Here is a 22,752-nt window from a genome sequence, read left to right on the forward strand (position 1 = left end):
TTGGGGTTTGTGCCGGTGGGACATGGGGAACCCTATGTTGCGTGCAGATGCGGGTAGAAAGGACCTAGCATTGGGCCGGAGAACGGATTTGACCTGCTGATGCCATTTTACCCTACAAAAAAGAAGGCCAGGTTGTTGCAAGTCTCCAGGACACACAGATGTCTGCAAGCAGCCTTTAAGCTATTTCCGAGGACCCTCTGCCTTGGCCGTGGGAGATCTTTGTGGCCTCAGTGTGAGGAGTGGAAGGAGAGCTGCAGGGTCCTTGTCCCATGTGCATGTGGTTTTCAGTGATCAGCAGCATAGACGCTTGTGAGGAGAACCAGAGCTGAGAGTTCAGCAGAGCTGGCTAGGGCTGCCTGGCCTCTTACTGAAGCTGCGGACCAGCTGTGGCTCCCTGGGGACAGTCGGTGCTTCATGTGCCACACGGACTGGCGGCTTTCTCTTGTCTCCTCCCCTGTCCCACTGCCATCTCCGCAGCAGGACCTGGTGGAAAGTTGTCCGGTGGGAGCTGAGAGGACGGTGGAAGGGAGGAAGAAGAGGAACAGGGAAGAGATTGGAGCAAGGGGGAAATAAGGGAGTGTTATGCCTCACTGGGGAAGAAATCACCTCTTAGGCCTGGGAAACGGCAGTTCCCTTTCCCTGAGGAAGGCAGCACTCCTCCATAACTTGGTTGGGACAGCTCCCTTATCGCTGTGAAATGGGCTGAGAATGGTGTAACCAGCTCTTGAGAGCTAAGGATTGCTCCAGAAGAGGAAACACCTTGTTCTTCCCACTCCCTGGCCAGGCATCATGTACAGGCTGCCCACAGCAAAGCGTTGCTGAGTTGAACATGCATTCTTTCCTCTCCTTTCTCATATGCTCTGGGAAGTGAACAGCAAACAGCATTGCCCTTTAAAGTGTCTTTATTGGCATCTGAGTTAGCACTGCCTGAAATGAACAGGACTCACCTCCCACTAGAGCTATCTGGAAGTTCAGGCATGCCTCTCTGCCTTGGTAACTCTCGGGTCATGTTTTTAAAGCTTTCTTCGTGTGCACAATAGCTAAATGCCTGGTTTTAAATGAAAGCTGAGGATGGAGATCACCTGAAGAACTTCCTATGTGATTTGTCTCCCTGGACACCCACACTTGGACACACTGCAGCAGAGGACAGGTTGCTTCTCAGCTCTTGTGATGCAAATCTGCAGTGAATTCCTGTACCGCTGACATGAGATGCTGTTACTAGATACGTTGCAGCAAACTTGTTCCATCTGCTACCAGAAATAGATAGTAGTGGCTATAAGTGGCTGTTAATCTGGGCATAATGGCTCTCACATGCACTTGCCAAGTCAGACATTGTGGTTGGCAGTTCCCAGGAATTTGCCTGTGGTGCAGCCAGCTGGACCAAGCTCCCTGGATTCCACTTGGGAAATGCCAGTACAAACAATATAATGCCCCTTGGAAGGAGAAAAAAAAAAAAAGGCAAAAAAAAGCAGAGGGGTGCGCTCAGCAGAGTGCAGGCAAGCAAAAACTGAAGGATTTCTTCTTTTGGAACAAAATTTAGAAAGTGTGAGCTTTCCAGGGGCCCCCTCTCTGTTTGGTCCAGCTGTGATTGGGATGTCACTAGAACATGAAGAGAGTGCCTGCCCAAAAACAGATGTGAAGGGAGAACTGACTGCAGAACTACTGCCTTCTTCTGGTCATGTATGTGTCATTAGCTGTTGAGTACATCTTTGTGTGAGGCCTTTGAGTCAGAGCATTTACAATGGGACACTGGAATAGCTTTGATTAAATTGAGGTTTGAGCAGTGTGCATTTAAGGAGAGACCATCAAGTGTCCTCCTTTTTCTGTGTTACATACCCCGTAATGGTCCTGCTCAGAAAGTGGGCACTTTTTCTTCTGCCAGAAGATGATAGACTGTTGTTTGCTGTGCGGAAAGGACTCACATTTGGCAAGTGGAAGAACAAGCATAGGGGAGTCTGCGTTGTGTAGCTTTGGTGGAAATCTACTGGATGTTTTGTTTTGCTGGCAGCAACAGAGGTGGCTTTGGAGTCTGTTAATGTCATGCTTTGGTTTTATCCTAGCATTTGCCGAACGGCGTGAGAGGAGCTTCAGCAGGTCCTGGAGTGACCCGACTCCCATCAAAGCTGATTCCTTCCATGACTCTCGAGAAAGTGAGTTCTGAGTCCATTGAGCTTCCTCCTGTGGCCAAACCCTCCAGCTGAGGTGTTGACTGGAGTCCCACTGGAGTAACTCCTCTGTGCCCTTTTGTCCCATCTGTGATCCTTTTAGTTTCATAAGATCTGAGCAAGTAACACTCCAGGTATATGCACCTGTTCATCTGTGTGTACCTATATTTATTTGTAGAGCACAACTCATCTAACCTCATGTTATTGTGCAGTTGCCAAAGGATACCCAGTGGTACAGCTCTCTTACAGCCCTCTGTTCCCATCCTCCCTTATTCGCTTGGGACCAAAACAACCTACCTGGAAGCACACCAGTCCAAGGCTACGTTCACCATAGTGGGGCTAACCTGCCTGGCTTCCTGTGCAAGAGCCCCTTCTGAGCTCTTTCCTAGGCTAGAATAGCTCCAGAGCACAGCTGCAGCGCTCCATGAGATGTAGCTTTGATTTCCTGGCCGTGCTGGCTGCACAGATGATAGCTTGGGGCAATCTGATCTTCGTTTGGGCTGCCAGGAATTCCTCTGGGATTCCCCATTAATGCTGCGATGTTCTGCTTGTGGGGACTGAGATGCTGTTGTGTTAATTTACAGGAGGAAATGCCAGCATCTTCCCACTGTCTTTTTATAAAGGGAGTGGCTGTTTTACCCAGATTTTATTGAAATCCTGTAGGCAAGGGACTTGGTGGATATGAGTTTGCCCATGTTGAAATGGGTTGTGTTGTGAATGAATTTCGCTAATGAAATGAACTGACCTGCCAGGTAAGCATGAGATCCAGCCCTCCTAGCTGTAGAAGACACCGTACCAGGTTGTAGGGGGAGATGCGTGAAAGGCCACATTCAAAACATGACCCGATTGTTCCTTTGCAGTGTGATTTCTCCCCGCTCCCTCAGCTAACTCAGAGGCAAATGGAAAAGACATGATTCAGACAGGCTCCAGGCACTGCCCAGTGACAGTCGGACATCCCAAAAGGCACAAATAGAGGCATCTCGGTTCTCTTTCCTCAGTCCCTGGCTTCAGGGAATCATCTCTATATTTAACCTTTAATGGTCAATTATATTCCTTCCAGATGTTTTTTTCCCCAGGAGGCATTGAAGGCCAACAGGTAAGGTCAATTTGGAGAGCAAATTCAAGTATACTGTTGCAATACTACTGTGTTTGCTACGGCTGTCCTCACGCTCTGGGACTTCTCTGCCAGGATCTGTTTGAACAACAAGGCAGAGTTTCTTTATAGTCACTCAGAAGACATAGCGCAGTAATTATTACAAGGAGACCAGCTTTGAAGTCTTTGGACTTCTGCTCATCAGCTTGGCAGTGTTAAAGTGTAGAGAGTCTGTCTGCGTTCTGTCTCCTTCTCCATTTCTGAAATGACAGGGTGACTGTTGTGAACTAGCATTTGAAAGCTAAACTTGGTGACTGTGAGAGTGACGAAAAGTTATGTGATATGTGGTATTGGGCTCTGTGTGTGCATTCTTCATTCGTTAAGTGTTTGTCTGTTTAGAGACACCAGCCCCAAAGTGTGGTGTCTGTCGCTCTGTGGAAGAAAGGAGGGCACAGGTCTCATGGCTTGTGGTACCTCTTGCGAGGTAGCTGCCAGAGAGGATTGAGTGGGGAAAGCAAGCTGTTCTGCCGTTGTAATGTACACTGTGTTCTGGCAGGCCATGACCTTCAGGATTCCTGCGGCACTTTGGATGGTGACTTTGACTTGAACTGGGAAGCAGAAAAGGAACTTGAAGCCATGGCATGTGATGGAGAAGACTTTATTCCACCAAAAATAATGGTGAGGGTTTCCAACTCAGCTACCTGTATCTACTCAGGCTCTGTCTGTCCTTTCAGAGCAACTAAGTTTAGGATCTTCATGAGAAGAGGCAAGTCTTTTGTATAGGCAACTCTTCAGGTGTGTATGAAGGTCACTCAGAGGTCAGCCAAGACATGACATGGTATTCAGCATCTGTTATTGCTGGGGATAATGTGTTGAAAGAAAACTAGAAGTGGAAGGACCTGTAGTCCAACCCCAAATCAGAGCAGGACTGTCACCAACACTGAATCGAGTTAGCCTGAGTCTCGATAACCCTGACAATAGAGACCTGAGTCCCCAGTCCCAGCAGTCACTCCCTCCTGTTGTTACTTGCCTGATTTACTTTGGAGCTGTCATGGTTTAACCTCAGTCAGCAACTGAGCACCACGCAGCTGCTCGCTCACCCCCCCACCCCCCGCCCCCCGGTGGGATGGGGGAGAGAATTGGAAGAGTAAAAGTGAGAAAACTCGTGGGTTGAGATAAAAGGTTTAATAATTGAAATGGAATAAAATCCTAATAATAATAATATACAAAGCAAGTGATGCACGATGCAATTGCTCACCACCCGCCAAACGATGCCCAGCCAGTCCCTGATCAGCGGCCCCCCCTGGCCAGCTTCCCCCAGTTTATGTACTGAGCATGACGTCCCATGGTATGGAATGTCCCTTTGGCCAGTTGGGGTCAGCTGTCCTGGCCGTGCCCCCTCCCAGCTTCTTGTGCACCTCCAGCCTTCTCAGTCGGTAGAGCATGGGAAGCTGAAAAGTCCTTGACTAGTGTAAGCACTGCTCAGCAACAGCTAAAACATCAGTGTGTTATCACATTGTTCTCATGCTAAATCCAAAACACAGCACTGTGCCAGCTACTAGGAAGAAAATTAACTCTATCCCAGCCAAAACCAGGACAGTATCCACCCCTTATTCTATACTATCTATGTCATGCCCAGGTCCCCCACTTTCCAATACATTTCCATTAATCACCACTCCTTTTCCTGTTTTTTGAGATAGATATAGATAGATAGATAGATAGATATACACACACACACACAGATATCATTCCCTTAGTCTATGGGCCATCCCTCTCAAATGTTCGTTGAGTTCATTTAGTCCATGGCAAATGGTGGGGCTGTGTTTCCACCCTTGGGGCAGTCGGTTCCAGGTGTACTGGACGCCCCTCCAAGTGAAAGCAAACTGTGGCCTGCACTCTGCTGCCAAAGGGATTGAGAAAAACGCATTAGTGATATCAATTGTGGCACACCACTTGGCTGCCTTTAACTCCAGTTCGTATTGAGGTTCTAGCATGTCCGGCACGGCAGCACTCAGCGGCGGCATGACTTCATTCAGGCTACGATAGTCTACTGTTAGTCTCCTCTCTCCATTAGACTTCCGCACTGGCCATATGGGACTGTTAAAGGGTGAGCGAGTCTTGCTGATCACTCCTTGGCTCTCCAGTCGACGAATCAGCTTATGGATGAGAATCAGGGAGTCTCAGTTGGTGCGATATTGCCGCCGGTGCACCGCTGTGGTAGCGATTGGCACCTGTTGGTCTTCAACCTTCAGCAACCCCACAACAGAAGGGTCCTCTGAGAGACCAGGCAAGGTGGACAGCTGTTTAATTTCTTCTGTCTCCAAGGCGGCTATACCAAAAGCCCACCGGTACCCTTTTGGGTCCTTGAAATACCCTCTCCTGAGGTAGTCTATGCCAAGGATGCACGGAGCTTCTGGCCAGTCACAGTGGGGTGCTTTTGCCACTCATTCCCAGTTAGACTTACTTCAGCTTCCAATACAGTTAGCTGTTGGCATCCCCCCATCACCCCAGAAATACAGATGGGTTCTGCCACTCTGTAGCTTGATGGCATTAGGGTACACTGTGCACCGGTGTCCACTAGAGCCTTATACTCCTGTGGGTCCGATGTGCCAGGCCACTGAATCCACACAGTCCAGTAAACCCGGCTGTCCCTTTCCTCCCCCTGGCTGGAGGCAGGGCCCCTCTAGTCCTCGTCATAGTATTCATTTCTCATTTCCTGTAAATACGAGTCAGAAGTCTCTTCGTTAAGATCAGAAGTAAGATCAGCCCTTCTACTCTGTCTGGGGAACTGCCCACTGGAAACTGGAGCAGCAATTTTCCTGGAAGAACCCCCTTTTGTGGTTGTTTTCCCTTGCAATTCACGTACCCATGCCCCTAGAGCTGAGGTAGGTTTTCCATCCCACTTCCTCATGTCCTCTCCGTGGTCACGCAGGTAGAACCGTAGGGTGCCCCGTGGTGTGTACCCTTTAGATCCTCTCTCTTGAGCAAAAGAACACTGACTCCTAATAGCCGAGATACTGGTCCGTACAGGTGGGGAGTAGGACCTATCCTCTCTGAGATGCTGGACCTCCTGGGACAGTTTGTCCACAGCTGAGACAAGGGAGGAAGAGAGACTTCCTTCGTATTGCCAGAGTTGGCCAGCCAGTTCATCCACCGTTTGTCCCTCTCCATCCTTCCAGGTCATCACTGCCAATGAGTTGGCATATGACGATGGTGCGCTCCTTACAAACTTCCGCCACATGGGTCGCATGCACTTGACTTCATCTGGATCTTTGGATAGCTGTTCATTGCTCAGGTCACCATAAATCACCTCCAGCACAGCTAATTCCCTCAGGTACTGGATACCCTTCTCCATGGTGGCCCACTTGCCTGGGCGACATATAACATCTTCCTTGAAGGGATACCTTTCCTTCACTCTTGACAAGAGTCGCCTCCAAAGGCTGAGGACTTGTGTCCCTTTTCCAATTGCTTTGTCAATGCCCCCTTCCCTAGAAAGGGATCCCAGCTGCTTGGCTTCCCTACCCTCTAATTCCAGGCTACTGGCCCCATTATCCCAGCATCGGAGCAGCCAGGTGACAATATGCTCGCCTGGATGACAGCTAAAATCTCTTCATATATCTTGCAGCTCACTCAGGGATAGAGATCGGGTGGTTACTGCCTTGTTTATGAGTTCTTCCTCTTCTTCCTCCCTGAGCAGTGGCCAGCCCTCCTCCTCCTGTTCTCATGATGGCCCTTCTCCAGGGTAGCCTGTCTCGTACACTTCTTCCTCTGGCTCCCTTTTAAAAGAAGCTTCTTCCTCCCTTACTAAACGAGCCGACTTCTGCTTCCAAGATTTCTTCTTCTGTACAGGGGCGACTGATACTGGCACAGGTTGGCTCTTTGGTTCAGCCGCAGGGCCTGTCGCCAGGATCGGAGTGGCCGCAGTGCGTGTTGTTTAACCGTCAAATCCAGAGACCTTCTCTTCCCTTTGAGGGCACTGAATGGTGTTGAACAGGGCTCGGTAGGCATGGGCCAGGCCCCAGCACGTTACAGTGATCTGCGTCTCTCTGGAGTTGCCAGGGTGACAGCATACTTTTTCCAAATATTCCACTAATTTTTCAGGATTCTGCACTTGCTCAGGGGTGAAGTTCCAAAACACTGGGGGTGCCCACTGGCCTGGGTACTTGCCCATGCTATCCCACACACCCTGCCACTCATAACTATCCAGCCTTGGGGCAGATCTCTGGACGATACTCTTAAATTGCTTATTAACCTTAGACAAAACCGAAACAATATTCCCAAGAGATACCAATAGAAGTATCTTAACTACCCAAGGATGTTCAAGATACTGAAAAGTTACTGTAACGAAGGAGGAAACATCACAGAAGAAGGTAGCGACGCTGCCATTCTGTATTTCCTCCGTGAAAAACCTCTCAGAGGAAGGACTGTAATTGCTAATTGTCTCCACAAAGTGGTACCCGAAGTACAGTAATGGCTTCAGTACAAAGCTGAAATACCAGGTTAAGCTCAAGGCCAGTGTTTTAATAACAAACCTCCCAGGCAAAACATCACTAATCACTGCAGACCACAGCAAACTGCAAAACCCAACACCAATCTCTAACACGTACAGCAAAAAAAAGAGCATGATGCAGATTAGACAAACCAATATCAAGAACAGATGAACCAACATTGTGACCCGCAACTGTTAACAGATATAAATTCCTTAGTGCGCTCTGGTTAATCTGTTGTTATCTTAAACCCTTCGTGCCCCACGTTGGGCGCCAAAAAGGACTGTCGTGGTTTAACCTCAGTCAGCAACTGAGCACCACCCAGCCGCTCGCTCACTCCCCACCCACCCCCGCCCCCCGGTGGGATGGGGGAGAGAATTGGAAGAGTAAAAGTGAGAAAACTCGTGGGTTGAGATAAAAACAGTTTAATAATTGAAATAGAATAAAATAATAATAATTAATATACAAAGCAAGTGATGCACGATGCAATTGCTCACCACCCGCTGACCGATGCCCAGCCAGTCCCCGAGCAGCGGCCCCCCCCGGCCAGCTTTCCCCAGTTTATGTACTGCGCATGACGTCCCATGGTATGGAATGTCCCTTTGGCCAGTTGGGGTCAGCTGTCCTGGCTGTGCCCCCTCCCAGCTTCTCGTGCACCTCCAGCCTGCTCAGTCGGTGGAGCATGGGAAGCTGAAAAGTCCTTGACTAGTGTAAGCACTGCTCAGCAACAACTAAAACATCGGTGTGTTATCAACATTATTCTCATCCTAAATCCAAAACACAGCACTGTACCAGCTACTAGGAAGAAAATTAACTCTATCCCAGCTGAAACCAGGACAGGAGCCATATGTCATCCCTTGAGATGCTTTCTGCTCTTTTATCATTCCTTGATGCTAGGCTTCCCCCTGTGCTCCCCCCTGCTCTGCTCTTTGGGGTTTGGCAGACAGGACCAGGTTCTGACACATCCCTTCTTTGGCTGCATGCACAAGTACTTGGGCAAAAAGGGGTCTCAAGCTTCCAGCTTGTTCTCAGGGCAGCACTGCCAGTCCAGCACAGCAGTACTGTGTTTGAATGGGTCCTGCTAAGACTTGGGAAGAGTGAAGGACATGGAGACAGTCTGCTTTTGTATGTGTTCCCAGGCTGTCTGTGCAGTCTCAGCCCCGAAGCACTCTCGGGGCAAAGTGCCAAGGTGAGACCCAAACACTAGGAACCAACACTTGGGTTTGCTCAGCCCTTGTCACCTCCAGTGTGTCTCCTCAGGTGAGGAGTGTCCATCCCTGGACTCTGTACATTGTGCCTCTTCAGAAACTTTACATTAACTCCCATGTGGCCGAAGCAGCGATGTGCTGCCTGCCAGGAGGGAGGGCTTTGAAGGCAGCCCAAGCTGGAATCCAGGCTGCACTTAGAGGCCCACCAGCACCGCTGCCTGCTCCACTCTCACAGCGATGAGCAGAGGTGCCTGAAACCACAGCATAGCCAAATTGCCCGTGTTCCCATAGCCCTTTGCCTTGTGCTGGTGGCAGGCCCATCCTCTTGGGCTGTCACGCTGATGGAGCCGGCTGAAGCTTCAGCCAGAGTTGCCAGGCAACTTGCATCTGCCTGACATCCTACGGCTCTGTGCCTACCTGTGCCTGATGCCATTTTATCCCTTGGCTGGTTCCTCTTAAGGCATGCAGCCGTCCCACCACCGGCCAGCTGAGCGTGCCAGTTTGAACAGTCCTCTGCAGCCAGAAGCACAGACCCTCACACAGAGGAGGGCTGTTCAGAAGCGATCTTTACTGGGGTACAGCCATTGGTGGTGATGCACAAGCTGCTTCATCCTCTGTGCACACGGGTCTCCCCTTTACAAACTGTCAACTCAGAGTCAGTCCTGCCTTTTGGGCAGAGTTGTGTGCTCGTTTGTTGGGGGTCGGGGAGACTGTGACACATGGGGGTACTTGGCAGGCCTGGGGATGCTCTGTGGTGGACCAAAGGCTTGGAGGACCTTCCCACAGGGATGCAGATAGGCTGGATTAGCTGCTAGTTGTGGTAACACCTGAGAGCAACTGAACAGGACACTGTTTTCATGGCCTTTGTGCTTCTGTCCAGACTTTACTGGCTTCTCCTCATCCTGTTGCACTTTTTTTTTTCTTCCCCTTCCAGCTCATTTCTTCCAAGGTGCCCAAAGCAGAGTATGTCCCGACAATTATCCGCAGGGACGATCCCTCTATCATCCCCATTCTCTACGTAAGTATATCTCTTCTGCTATGTCTGGATGTGTGGGAGCAGGCTTCATACAGAGAATTTTTTTTTTTTTTTTTTTTTGTCCCCAGTTCCTGTTATGGTGATTCTGAAACACTGATGTGATTTGGAAAAGCTGTCAGGAAAGGGCTAGGGCTGTGCTGAACCCAGATTTGGGGTCTGGGTAGCTTTGTGGGGGCTCAGGTCTAGGTGGAAGAGTAAGGTGGAGTGAAAATTGCACGTGGGCTGCCAGACTATGCAGGCACAGCCAGGCAGCCTGGGAAGGTTAACAAGGGAAGGCAGGGCAGGCCTGAGCACACAAGCAGAGCCGCGTGTTGCCAGGCTTAGGGCTCCTCCTTACGCTCATCCTTAGACAGAATGAGCAGGACCTCAGAGCTCTGCAGTGGACCGTGAACCCCATCACCCTATGTACAGTGGTGCATCCCTGTCAGTCATGAATTTAACCTTGATTTTTCACTAGGAGTCCTGCCTGAGCAGGTGTCTGAAACACCAGCAAGGAGTCGTGGGTCTCTTTTTCCTAATCACTTTATATTCACTTAATTTGAAAGGGAAGGGTTGGACTGACAGCCCAGAAAATGCAGTCTCCATGTGCAGCAGGCAGTGCTGCTGGGGGGTTTAGCTTTGCTGCCTCTCTCTTCCTTTGAGAGTTGTACGGTTGTCCTGATGACCCTGCTATGCCAGAGGCAGATGTGTTGGGAGCGTGGCTGTTTGTTAGCCAGCTTAGACGCGTGTGAAGTCAGAGGCTGGCTACAAAACATGGGCCAAGAGGCAAATACGCATTGCTGATGCTGACTACATCTGATGGTATGTGCTTTGGACTTGTCTGCAGGATTCATCTTCAAGCCTTTGGATGGACTTGGTCTTCATGGACCATTCAGTCTTCAGCTTCTTTGCTGAGACATGTTTTGGGGTGGTAATTACTGTGATGTGACTAGAAGCCATCAGCGGGTATAATTGTGCTCTTAGAGCATGTTTGCCTGGGAATGGGATTGTGTGCAATATTCGAGACTATAATAATGTCATGGGAGCTGGTGTAGTGACAGTGAACCTTGATATGTCTTCTCTCTTGGTTTCCAGGACCATGAACATGCCACCTTTGATGACATCCTAGGTACGTGAGTGTTATTTCCTTTTCTTAACTCCTGCCCGTTGCAAATGTAACTGATCAATAGGTTACAGTCACTCCACTACCCTGTGCCTCAGCTGCCACTCATAAAGGTGTTTTTATCACCCCAGTGACACCTGACAGTCAGTCAGGTGCTGTTGAATGTGCTGCAGTAATAAAACTTCACTTCTGTAGCCCATTTTCTATGCCAAGCTCCCGGTTTATGAAAGGGAAGCTGAGGCACAGGGCAGCAAAGACACCTGTTCATCGTACCCTTGTAGGTGAGTAGGAGCATTAACAGAGGGTCAGGACAGCTGGGTCTGCTACTGTGCTGTGGTCACTATAGAGCAGCGTCTGGTGCTGCACCGTACCTTCTCTGCCCTGTGATATGCTGGGGTTTCCCGCTTTCCACAGCATGAAAGCAAAGGGTTTGCTTTGACATCAGTGGGAATGTAGGTGCTGAGCACCTCTCACAGCTCAGCCTCCTGCCTTCAGGACTAAAGTGAGAATAAGATGAATTTTTAACTTCCTCCATGGTTCATCTTTTCCAACGTGTTTTTTGCAGAGGAAATAGAGAAGAAGCTTAACATTTATCGGAAAGGCTGCAAAATCTGGAAGATGCTGATATTTTGCCAGGTACATGAAAGTTGTTAAGCACTTGGGTGGTTTGTTACAAATTTGTCTTTTTCTACAGGGGAAAATTACATAGAGGAACCAATACTCCAAAGTCAGGTTCTGGTAAAGTAACTGCATGTGTACAGCTTTCACTTCTCATTTCCCCAGACAATGAGCAGTCTCAAGTTGCTGTGACAGCAGGAAGTAAATTCTGATTTAGTGTGGCCAACTCCAGAGCTGGGCTGCTTCTCAGCTGCTTTCAAGGAAACCCAAGCAAACCAGCATTAGTACAGACCTCAAAAGGAGGATTTCAGAGAAAGGAACAAGCATTTGCAGTGTGATGGTTATAGTTTTCATACAGCTTCAGTGTGACAGTGGTGGGTGTTGTGGATCAGGCCGGCAGATGGCACAGCTGGGAATTGGAGGCCAGCTTACGCAGGAGAGGGATCAGGGTACAGGCTTGCCGAGCTGTGGGTGGGACAGATTCAGGCCCTGCTGGATCCGGGGCTTCCCGGGGATTTCCTTCCCAAGTCTCTTGTTCCTCAGGGTGGTCAGCTTTGGACTCCCCCGGCAGCCGTGCAAGGAACCTTGAAATGAGAAGTTAGGAAGGTAACCTAACTTGAACTCCCTCCCACGCGCCTAATGCTGCAAAATAGCAGGGTTTGCAGCACACTGACCTGGAGATTGCAACTCTTAATTTTCCTGATGTTGTGCTCAATCTTTTTATGCCTGCTACTGCGAAAGTCCAGTTCTTCTACAGTGATGTCTTGCCTGCTTATCCCTGCTTTGCTCAGCTTCTCGTCTGCCTACCACGGCAAGTCCCCTAGCATCCCCAAATGAAAGGGACTTTCTTGTCTTCCCTATTACTCTCCAGCCACCCACAATGAAGATTTTTGTCTATTATTGTGCTTTTCTAGAGTGAGGTGGGTATATAACAGTAAAAACTGGAGAATCCAACCCCCAACATACTCCCCGTACGTGAATATTTCCTTGGCAAGTGCCTGTAGTGTCTGCTATGGAGGTTGTAACAGCCGTGCCAGGCTGGCGTGTCTGCTCTGCTCCCTCGTGGCACTTCTGGGTATGGCTGTGCAGGACAAGAAACACATCCAGGGTTTGTTTCTTCAGGGCCTGTGCAAAGTGGTTTGCATTTGTCTGTCTCTCTCTTGCAGGGAGGTCCTGGTCACTTATACTTGTTAAAGAACAAAGTTGCCACTTTTGCAAAAGTGGAGAAGGAGGAAGATATGATCCTGTGAGTGGCTGCGTTATGTTCTGGACTCGCGTAGCATTTTTCTGCTCGGTTTGCTCAATGTTTATAGCACATGGCCTAGAAGAAGAGGTGGAGGGAGCTGGGGTGGCTTGGTCAGGGGAAGAGGAGGCTGAAGGAGGACCTAATAGCAGCTTAAGCTCCTTCACGGGGGGTTGCAAAGATGACAGAGCCGAGCTCATCCCTGGGGTGGTGTGGCCCTGTGACAGGTCACCAGGAGATTTATGCTTTTATCTGCTGTTTAGTGTCTCTCCGGACTAGAGACTATCAAAAGAGGAAAAAAAAAAATATCTCCTCTCGTAACACAGGCTTTGCTGACCAGAAACCAGAACATGCACCTCGTGCCTCTGTTGCTCAGAAGTGGCTAAGCAGGCGACTAGTGGCAGAAATCCTAACCATTCCCCCCACAGCTGTCTCCAGTAACTGCCCTCCTAATTGCAGGGGGAAATGGAATTTGTCTCTGCAAAGCCTGCTCAAAGTCCAGCACGTTACTGAGGAGGGTTTTCACTAACATGCCAGCCTGTCAGCCAGGGTTGCTGCTGAGGCAATTTTGCTTCTCCTTGCAGAGAGTTAAGCTTCGCCTGTTTTGCTGCCTGCTCGCTTGTGCTGGCTCAAACCTACTTGGCTAACAGTGCTTCGTTGTGGGGGAGAGGATGCATACCAACCTGTTTCTACACAACTTTTTGTTGGCATGAGAACTGAGTATTAAAATCAACATCTGTTCAGCGCTCTCATGCTCTGGCATAAACACTGTCAATAAAATTCTTAGGCATGTGTGCACATACATGCTTCTGAACGCCTTCCAGGCATAGGTGGTCCGAAGTTGGTAATTCAGAAACCTTCAGAAAGCTGTGAACACACAGCTGAAAACTGGGATGCTTGGAAGTGAATGTCTCCATCCAACCATCCCTGGGAGGGAGTCCTGAGAAAAGCTTGCACTGCAATCTGATTGCAGACCCCACAGAGGAACTGCTGGGCTTTAGAGCCCTCCAGAAGTCTGCTCTAACCCACTGCACAGGGGATATTGTTGTATTTCATGTCCCTTAGGCACAGTGTGCCTGGTCAGTAGTCACAAAATGTAAAGCGGGTCTGACTGGTGAGCAGCACCGAGCACTGGCTAACATGGAACAGCCTGGTTTGGTGTTGTCTCTGTAGCTGTGTAGAACAACCTCTCCAGCTGTTCTCTGCTGATTTCATGCCCTGGATATGAACCAGTGCCCTGATAACACTCATATTTAGAAAGGGCAATCGTTGATAGAAATGGGAGAGAGGAAACTGGAGGGAACTGCTATAAAAAGAGGATGCTTAGTAAAACTGTCAGTCTAAAAGCACTCCTGGTGGACTTTGCTCCCTTCTCTTTACCTTGGAGCTTCCTTGGCTCAATGGGCTGCTCCTCCTTCTCTACCACGTGACCTGGACCTGCTCCTCAGGCCCTTGCTCTGCCCCTGCTCTTCCTTGTCTAAGAACCGATGGCTCTTCCAGAGCAGCTTGCTCCTCATGCTACAAGCCTCAGGCCCCTTCTGAGCAGTGTGTGCACACACATCCTTGTGCAGGCATATGAGGAGACAGTTTTTTGTTTGATTGAGTTTTTTTAATTATGTATTCTGGTTTTTTCCTGTTTCTTCCAGCTTCTGGAAGAGGTTGAGCCGGCTGATGAGTAAAGTCAATCCTGAACCAAATATCATTCACATCATGGGCTGCTATGTTCTTGGAAACCCCAATGGGGAGAAGGTAAGAGCTTCCTGGGTCGCCTCTCTGGGAATGTCTGCTGTGTAGCACCAAGCCCAGGGAGTCAAGAGTCACACTGTGACTCAAACCTTCCTCTTCTGCTGTGTGGAAACATGCTGCCATCCTGTCCCATGAGTGGCTGTGAATTGTCGAACCACCCTATGGATTGTGCTTTCCCCAGAGGGCAGGGGAGGAATGATAAGTGACGTGCAAGAAGGGATAGATACTGGAGCCTTTAGGGGGAACAGTCATTCAAAGCATTTTATTTACTGATGAGCTAGATGTTTTAAAGGACATGTAGTGGAGGGTTTTTTAGAGGTAGGGAACAAGGATGGGCAATTCTGGGTGCCCTGGAGTTTATCTTTGTTTTCAGCTGCTAACTCTCGATATGTTTTCCTTTCAGCTATTTCAGAATCTGAAAAACTTAATGAATCCTTATAGGGTTGCCTTTGAGTCTCCACTTGAACTATCAGCTCAAGGTAATTTATTTTCTGTACAAAGACGCACGTCGTCTTGATCAGCCTGCCTCCTTCAGTGGGCATCTTCATGAAAAAGCAATTTTGAGCTCCCTTAAGCCCTGCCATGGTCATCCTTTTGCTTGTAACCACCTTGTGTAGTTCGCTTGCTGAACCTGGGTTTTCCCTTGCAGTTGCTCCATGTTCACCTTTCAGCTATTCTGTTTGTTGTGCCTGAAGCTGCAGAGCCCTCTCCCAGGCTACTGGCAGCGGCAAAGTAGCCTGAATAATAAGCTCCTTTCCAGGCTGAGTTTAGGAGATTCGTCATATTACTAGAGCATATGAATTCCATGGGAGAGATGCACACGGGAGCAGAATCTTTTCCGTAACCAAGTGTGGAGGGATCTCTTACTGGTACCGAGTGAGTTGTGTCATCAACAAGCACCTGGGATGTAGCCCATTATAGCCATTCTATATCTCAGTCCACTTTGCTTTTTCCTGCCTGTAGCTCAAGATATTACAAAGGGCTATAGAATTTTTCCTGTTTTTTGGTCAATCTAAGTAATTATGGGTACAGTTTCATAAGCGACATATAGTCGACTTACTCTGAAGTTGTCCTTGTTTCATCTTTGCTGTAGTCCTTGGTACTTGGTTCTCTTGGAAGCTAAAAACATGCAGCATTAGGCTATAAGCGCTGTGGATAGTTCCTCTGCTGCTCACAGCTGGCATCAGCACTGACGGGTTGTTCTTAACTCTCACTTATTGTCATAGGAATGTACGGGAGCTGAGCACATTCATGCTGCACAGAGTTCTCTGTGCACGTCCTGTCGAGGTTTGGACCCAGCTTTATACAGTGCTTGCACAGATCCCACAGCGAACATGCTCATACCTGTGTGCCAAGAAGCAACTTGCAGGGAAATTCCTGGGTTTATATGCAGCTTGGCAGGCAAGGCAGCGGGTTCTGTGCGCATGCATTTAAGCAGTTGATCTTTCAGGAGGCTGGGCTGAAGAATACGTCTGAATTTATCCCCTTGGTCAATCTGGGATGTGCTAATAGCGTCCCCTCTCTAATCCTTTGCAAAGTCATCTGAAACTAATCTTAATCAGGCCTCAAAAGCGAAAATCCCCTCCTTGAGCCCTGTCTGAGAGTCCAGTTTGCTTTTGTGTTTTCAAATGCACTGGCTGCCTCCAGTGCCAGCCCTGTGCACGGCTTTCAGTCTGTGACTGCCTTGTGAGACCCCCCCACCTTCAATCAGAGGTGCCAGTGGGGCAGAACTTGCATTAGTGTGTCCTGTTGAGCTCATTGCTGTGAGAAGATGCGGCTCTGCAGGACAGAGACAGCCTGTTAACGTTAATTTTAAAAAAAAATAATAATCTATTTTGAATTTTCAGTGTTAACTATTTGTAATGTTTCCCACAAATCTTTACAATGAGTTTACTCTTGATTTGTAATTTTCTGAAGTCCCTGTGCCAGGTTGCCTCGTGCAGGCTGCTGGAGCTGTTGGCTGATACTCTACAGCCCCCGGCCCCCACTTCTGCAGTCAGTGCAGAGAGGTCAAAGTCTGGAGACCGACTTTGTGTTCAGTTCCTGCCCCCATGGACAAACCTGCCAGGGGATTATTAAGGAGCCTTTCATGGTTTGAGGAGATCTAAAAAGACGTTTGCTTTTCACGGGCACCTTCACGTGCCCTGGCTGAATGTCGGTATTTTCCAAATGAGGCATATGGACGGGTTCTCCTGTGCCCCTGCCTGTAGGTGGGTTGGGGTCTTTTTGCTGCTGCGGCCTCTCGCGTCTCTCCCTTGTGGTGCAGGGTGTAACCCCTCTGCTTCGTTTCGCTTCTCCTAGGTAAGCAAATGATTGAGACTTACTTTGACTTCCGCCTTTACCGCCTCTGGAAGACCCGCCAGCACTCTAAACTATTGGATTACGATGACATTTTATGAGCTGGAGAAGACTTTGCAAGAGGAAGTTGATCACCGGTGTCCAAGAAGTCATGCTTATTGCAGAGAGACTTTTTTATTGGCACAGGGAGCCCTTCAAAGCCCTATAGGAGGCAGCAGTGCTAAAGGGAGGGAAGAAGGAGCCCTCGGAAGTGTGTCGGGAGCAAAGTCTCCTGGGTCAAGAGAGACTGGAGGGAAAGGGTTTGACACCTCACTCGCCTCAGGTCAGAGCCGTGGTGTCTCAGGAGGAGCTGTGTGAAACGAGGACAGGATGGAGTTCCTTGCAGAACTGAGCTGTTTTGGGTCAGAATGGGCCAGATTTGATTCCAGGTCCTTTTAAAGACTTTTGAAGCTCAGGTTTTCTTACAAAAAATAAAATCAATTACCCATGCACTACAATGAAGAAGTGACCAGAGCACAGAGGAAGGAGGGGTTTGTACTGATGGGACCTTCTGTGCTGGGGATCTTGGAGAGCAAGGACGGCTACACCTACTCCTGCAAGCTTAGATCAAGACGATCCAGTTTCAATGTGAATATATACTGGAGTATAGAATTGAAATCTAACTTTTTGTTTTGTTTAATAGAAAATAAGTGCAATTTTTATAGCGAGAGGGGTACAATCCCTCCCAATATTTAATTAGTTAAAAATAACACACCAGTAACCAATAGATGAGGTATTTTTGGTCTGCTTGAAAATATATTCAAAATGGTAATATATCTTCTGTAGACATATTTAATCACCAGCAAACATGGTTTTAACATAACTTAGCAGACCCTGCATGTCTGCTGCATTGATTAATCTGGTTTGGTTTGTTACTTTCAGAGTAGCTGTGTTGCACTAATTGTATGTGCTCTCACGAATGTATATTTCTCCTCCAATTAGACACAACTTTGTTACTTTCTCTTTTGCTGCTTGCAAAACTATGGGACTTTAGTTTTGCTGAAATACTTTAGGTTAGAAATATGGTACCTGGCTGAGAAACCTCCGTCAGGTTCACTATGGTATAAAAATGAATTAGAAATTAATAGCCATGGTAATTACTTGTTCATGCCAGTGTTTTGCTATGTGTTGAGAGACGAGTTCTCTTTCTAGTCTGCTGTGTGGAGCAGCGCGGTTACACGACCATCAGAACCCCTCCAAGGAGACTGCTCGCTGAGGCATTTGGAAGAAATGCTTCTGGAGGAATACAGCACGGGTTTGTAGCATGAGTTTGAATCTTCCCTATGTTCACTTGATTGCCAGTTGTTTGTGCATAAACCACTTCTTTTCCAATGCTAAAAAGACCTGTTTATCGGTCTGAGCTGCTCACGTCCCTTCCGGTGCGGGACAGAGTAAACCCAGAGCTCTGTCAGAGCAGCCGTGGTTTGAGCACCCAGATTTGTACTTGATATTTGAGGATATATTTTGGAATATATTTAGTTTTTGTTTGTTTGGGTCGGGGGGTTGCTTTTTGTTTTGGGAAGGGTTTTTTTTCATCTTCTACTCTCCTGTTCAGAGGATAAATACTACTTACAGTCTGCATAGGTCACTGGCAATTCTGGGAGGTGACACAAGTTATTTCTTTTATAAGTAAAATATACTGGAGGTAACAGGGAAGGATTACCTTGTTTTCCTGGTATCTAAAATTAGTTGATTGTGAAGTGAAGGAAAATATATGTACAAATCTTCTTTTTTAAATATTTACAAAAAGAGCTAGTTGTTCTGATCTGTAGAGTACTCCTTCCCCCGTGACATATCTGTGGTTGTAATTTTGGGGAGCAGGCCTCTGGCTAGAACTGCTGAACCCTGTATATTTATGGCAGTTTTATAGCAAAATTTTTGCAGAAATAATGTACATATAGTAAGTAAGGAGAGAAATAGGTGGAGGGAGATGGTTGAAAGTCATTGAAAGCAACATATTGAACCAAATAGGTGTGGGCTGTTGCCTCCCCCTCTGGTTCGGAGCTGTTGGGAAGCCGCCCTGCTGAGCTGGCCTGACCTCGGGAGGTTTGGTAGCTATGTCTCATCCCTGGCTGGACTCTTATCCTCTTGACTTGGTCATGTTTTCCAGACTTGTAGTGAAGGGGATAATAGGCACCAGTCTGTAGCTTTTGGAAGAAAATGCTAGATATAAAAAAGAAAACGCTAGATATAAAAAAGAAAACAAAATTTATGCCAATTATCTCTTATTTAGCATGGTAGCTTCCGCCAGCTGTGCTTGTGAGAGGTGGGAGCTGTAGCTGTGATGAGAGCACGAAGTCATGTGTTATTTGGAGAAGGAAATGGTAGTGGCAGGATTAAAATGCTGACACAAAACTCTCCCCCTTTCTGACCCTTTTACCTCCTATGGTTATGCTCCTAACTGGAGACAGACAAACTGTTCTTCCTTTCTCTTTTCTAAAGTAAAATCCCAATTCAGTGAACTTGGTAGCATGAATGTAGCATTGTGGAACTATTGAGAATCTTACTTAACTCCGAAAGGGCCCGTTTATGTATCCACTTCAGTGATTTCTCTGTAGAACTATTGTATATCGATCCTCATTGACCACGTGTAGAACTAGGGGTGCAAAGTAGAAAGGTAGATTGTACAGTCACATAACTTCTATAGGAAGATGTATGTTTGAATGAACATTACGGACTGTTTTACTGGTGCAGTTGACTATAGTATAGTATAATGACAAACAATGAATGCATTTCTCTCTTTTCCAAAGATCTATATTCCTCATAGTTTGTGATGTTTATGACATGAGCATATTATTTCCTTTGTAGTGTTCATTTGACTAAAGAGATGAAATACTCTAAAAGCTGTGACTGGAAAGACAATAGAGTTTTCTTCCCCTTTTCTTCCCCTTTTTAACTGGTTGAATTTTTCAAGTGGCTGCTGGGAAAGGAAGGGATCAGCAGAGGATAGGATGCAAAAAAAAAAAAAGGTAATTATTTAAACTTTAGAGTTAAAAATAGAGCCTGTAACTTCCTCAGTTGGACCAGCCTGTAAAGGATGACCTCTGGGTGTGCGCTCGCCGCCAGCGCGCAGCACGGTCACAGTCAGGACGTCCCCTCCACAGAGGCTGAGCGCCGGTTCCTCGCACCCCGAGCGCCTCTGCAGCATCTTCTCCGGGGGATGTTGAGGACAGTCCCGGGCAGTGCCTGCGGGGCACGGCTTGCCCGCAGGGCGTTCTGCCTGGGGGAGCTGTGGCTGCTGAGTACACAGGACAATTTGTCGTTCCACTTCTACCTGCTTCTTCCAGCCTTCAACTACCTGCTCTTGGGGTGTGTCTGTCTGAAGCCCTGAAACTAGTTTCTTCACGCGCAGTCGGTAATGGCCGTCTGACTTGGCTTGGTGGAGCTCACCTCTAATAAGGGTAATTCGAGCAAGTAGTTTACAGTGCGGTTGAGGTCCCATCCCCGCCTGCTCTGTTAGATGATCAGCAACCCTGTCGCACCGTTACGCTCAGCCCCACCACGGGGAACTGCTGCTGCAGCCCCGTGTGGTCTGGATTTGCTTTTAGCAAGGGCAGGAGAAATGGGGACACCTGGTTAACCCTGGAGAGAAGCACATTAAACTGGGATAGCTAAATTGGGTGCCAACCCTGGCTGTTCACCCCAGCCATGCGTGGGAGTTTCTGCTGCTCTTGCTACGAGGCAGTATTGGATGTGACCTCAAACCCCTTACCTGGCCTGATGAATGTCAGCAGAGAGCTCTGCTGGTGGCAATACGGCCTGGGCTGGGACTGTCACCTCCAGGAGAGGAGAAGGGTGGGCAGCAAGTGCATCGGCTGTCCCATCTGCTGCTCCTCAGCCTGGCTCACGCGCTGGGAGCAGTCCCCGACAGCTTGGTGCCTGCAGAGAACATTCACTCAGCTGTAGAGGCTTGGGAGGGGGTGTGTGGGTGTGTGTCGTGTTTTTGGATGTGGCACTTGTCTTTCTTATACAGGGTTTTCCAGAGAGGCTTTTCTCTTTTTCTCATTTGGCTGGGAAGTAAAGGGAAGAAGAAAATTCAGTTACCTGAGGGACATAGAAATAGGTAAAAAATTGAGCTTTTTGCACCTCTTCTCATGCTGCAGCTGCCAACTTCCCTTTGCAGCTGACCTCCAGACCTGGGATGGGAAACGGATGACTTAGCAGATAATCCCTTCCTGCATTAAAAAAAAAACAAAACCTGAAAAATCCTTATAGCTCTAGCAAAACATCTGACCGCAAAAGGCAACCAGCCAACTCGTCCTGCCCCGTGCGAGGACTCTGCTGTGTGCACCCCTGGGACCCCACCTCCTTCTGCCTGCGAGTGCCTCTAGAGCCGCCCGAGCCACAGCCCGTGGGGGGGCTCCGCGTTGCGTCTGCGGAGGGGACTCTGGAACTGAATTTGTTCTTCGTTTCTCAGCCTGGACTTGTTGCCTGGAGCTCGACACAGGTTTCCTGCTCCAGGGGCTTCTGGAGTACACAAGTATGCGTGTTCACATCGCCTCTTCACACACAGGCTCTTCCCTATGGTCTGGGGGAGATGCTCCCCCTCGATTGCCCTGGCAGCATTACCGTCGTCGTCCATGCTGTGTTAGTGTCTCTCCGGCTTCTGGCACGCATCCATTTCACAAATAGCTGCTGTTGTTTCGCGACGTGACTGCGTTAGTGACCTGTGGCTGGGAGTTCCTGTTCCCAAGGCTCTGCTGGCAGAGTGACTGCAAACGCTGCTTTGTCACCTTCAGGCAACATAAGTGGGGTTAGTTGAAAGAATGGAAAATGCTGATTTTTAAATAGCCAGCCTGGTGGGATCTGGAAATGGGAGTGTGTCCTTAATCCCGGCCCAGACAGGAGGTGGAACGACAGGCTCGCTCTGCTCTCTTGGTGTAAGTGCACACATTCAACCCATCAAAACCCAGTTTAAGAGTCACACATATATTATTAATGTATTGGTCCAGGATAAGGTATGTTACTGTATGATTAAAAAATTCCTTCAGGGCCCTTGGCAGTTGGCATGTGTTGCTGGAACCGTGCATCGGAGGATGTGCTGGGTTGTGTCCTCCTTCCTCGAGCGATCGGGCCACACTGCCAGTATCGGGACACAGATTTGCAGGTACACGTTAAGCTGAATCGCTCTGTACTTGGGGCTTTGCAGTGACATTCCCCGGAGCTGATGATACAGACAGCCCTTCCTGAAGGATGCCACGCAGATATCCTCCCAAGGGATATCGAGCGGCAATATCATTTTCCACACCACCTGTAAAAAGTTGTTTGTGATCCTGTATTTTGTCCCACTGATCACAGAGTATGCAGATGCTTTCTGCATCTTCCATGGGAGTGGTTTTTTAATTCTCAGTTGTGGAAACACAAGCCAAAGTCAACTGGAAACTGTTATGGTCTTGATGAGAAGTCAGCCTGCTAATAATATCATCTACTCGAGCTGAGTGAGTAAATGGGTGGTTTAATGACCGTGAACCTGATTGTGATCATTGTTACTCCCAGGTAATCCCGCTGTGTAATCGGCAGGATTAATAGCAAGATACCAGAGTTTGCTGTCTCTGCCTAAAATGCCAGTGCACAATCTCTTGCCGAGGTTGTGCCTGAGCTATCGAAGAGTGATAGGAACCGGTAGCTGCTCTGGTTCAGAAATAAATTCAGCCCAACATACTGCCAGTCAGTGTGAAAAACTTAAAGGCTGGAAGGAATAAACATTATGGACATTA

At 48.3% G+C, this 22,752-nt stretch overlaps 1 protein-coding gene across 5 annotated transcripts in view; it reads left to right on the forward strand.

Annotated features, from left to right (window-relative positions):
- Window positions 1–19,900, forward strand: part of NSMF (NMDA receptor synaptonuclear signaling and neuronal migration factor) — a 55,822-nt gene extending 35,922 nt beyond the window's left edge. For 3 of the 5 annotated variants that reach the window (XM_076355268.1, XM_076355265.1, XM_076355267.1), the window contains 9 exons: window positions 2,061–2,150; window positions 3,815–3,936; window positions 9,888–9,971; window positions 11,064–11,097; window positions 11,657–11,727; window positions 12,876–12,955; window positions 14,599–14,701; window positions 15,102–15,177; window positions 17,000–19,900. In XM_076355268.1, the coding sequence (XP_076211383.1) occupies window positions 2,061–2,150; window positions 3,815–3,936; window positions 9,888–9,971; window positions 11,064–11,097; window positions 11,657–11,727; window positions 12,876–12,955; window positions 14,599–14,701; window positions 15,102–15,177; window positions 17,000–17,097 (758 nt within the window). In that variant the 3' untranslated portion in view covers window positions 17,098–19,900. The remainder of the gene's footprint in view (window positions 1–2,060; window positions 2,151–3,814; window positions 3,937–9,887; window positions 9,972–11,063; window positions 11,098–11,656; window positions 11,728–12,875; window positions 12,956–14,598; window positions 14,702–15,101; window positions 15,178–16,999) is intronic. The other 2 variants (XM_076355269.1, XM_076355266.1) reach the window with 1 other exon arrangement.
- The last annotated feature ends 2,852 nt before the right edge of the window (window positions 19,901–22,752 follow it).

This window comes from Aptenodytes patagonicus, chromosome 18 (assembly GCF_965638725.1).
Source record: "Aptenodytes patagonicus chromosome 18, bAptPat1.pri.cur, whole genome shotgun sequence".
NCBI classification, from domain to species: Eukaryota; Metazoa; Chordata; class Aves; order Sphenisciformes; family Spheniscidae; genus Aptenodytes; species Aptenodytes patagonicus.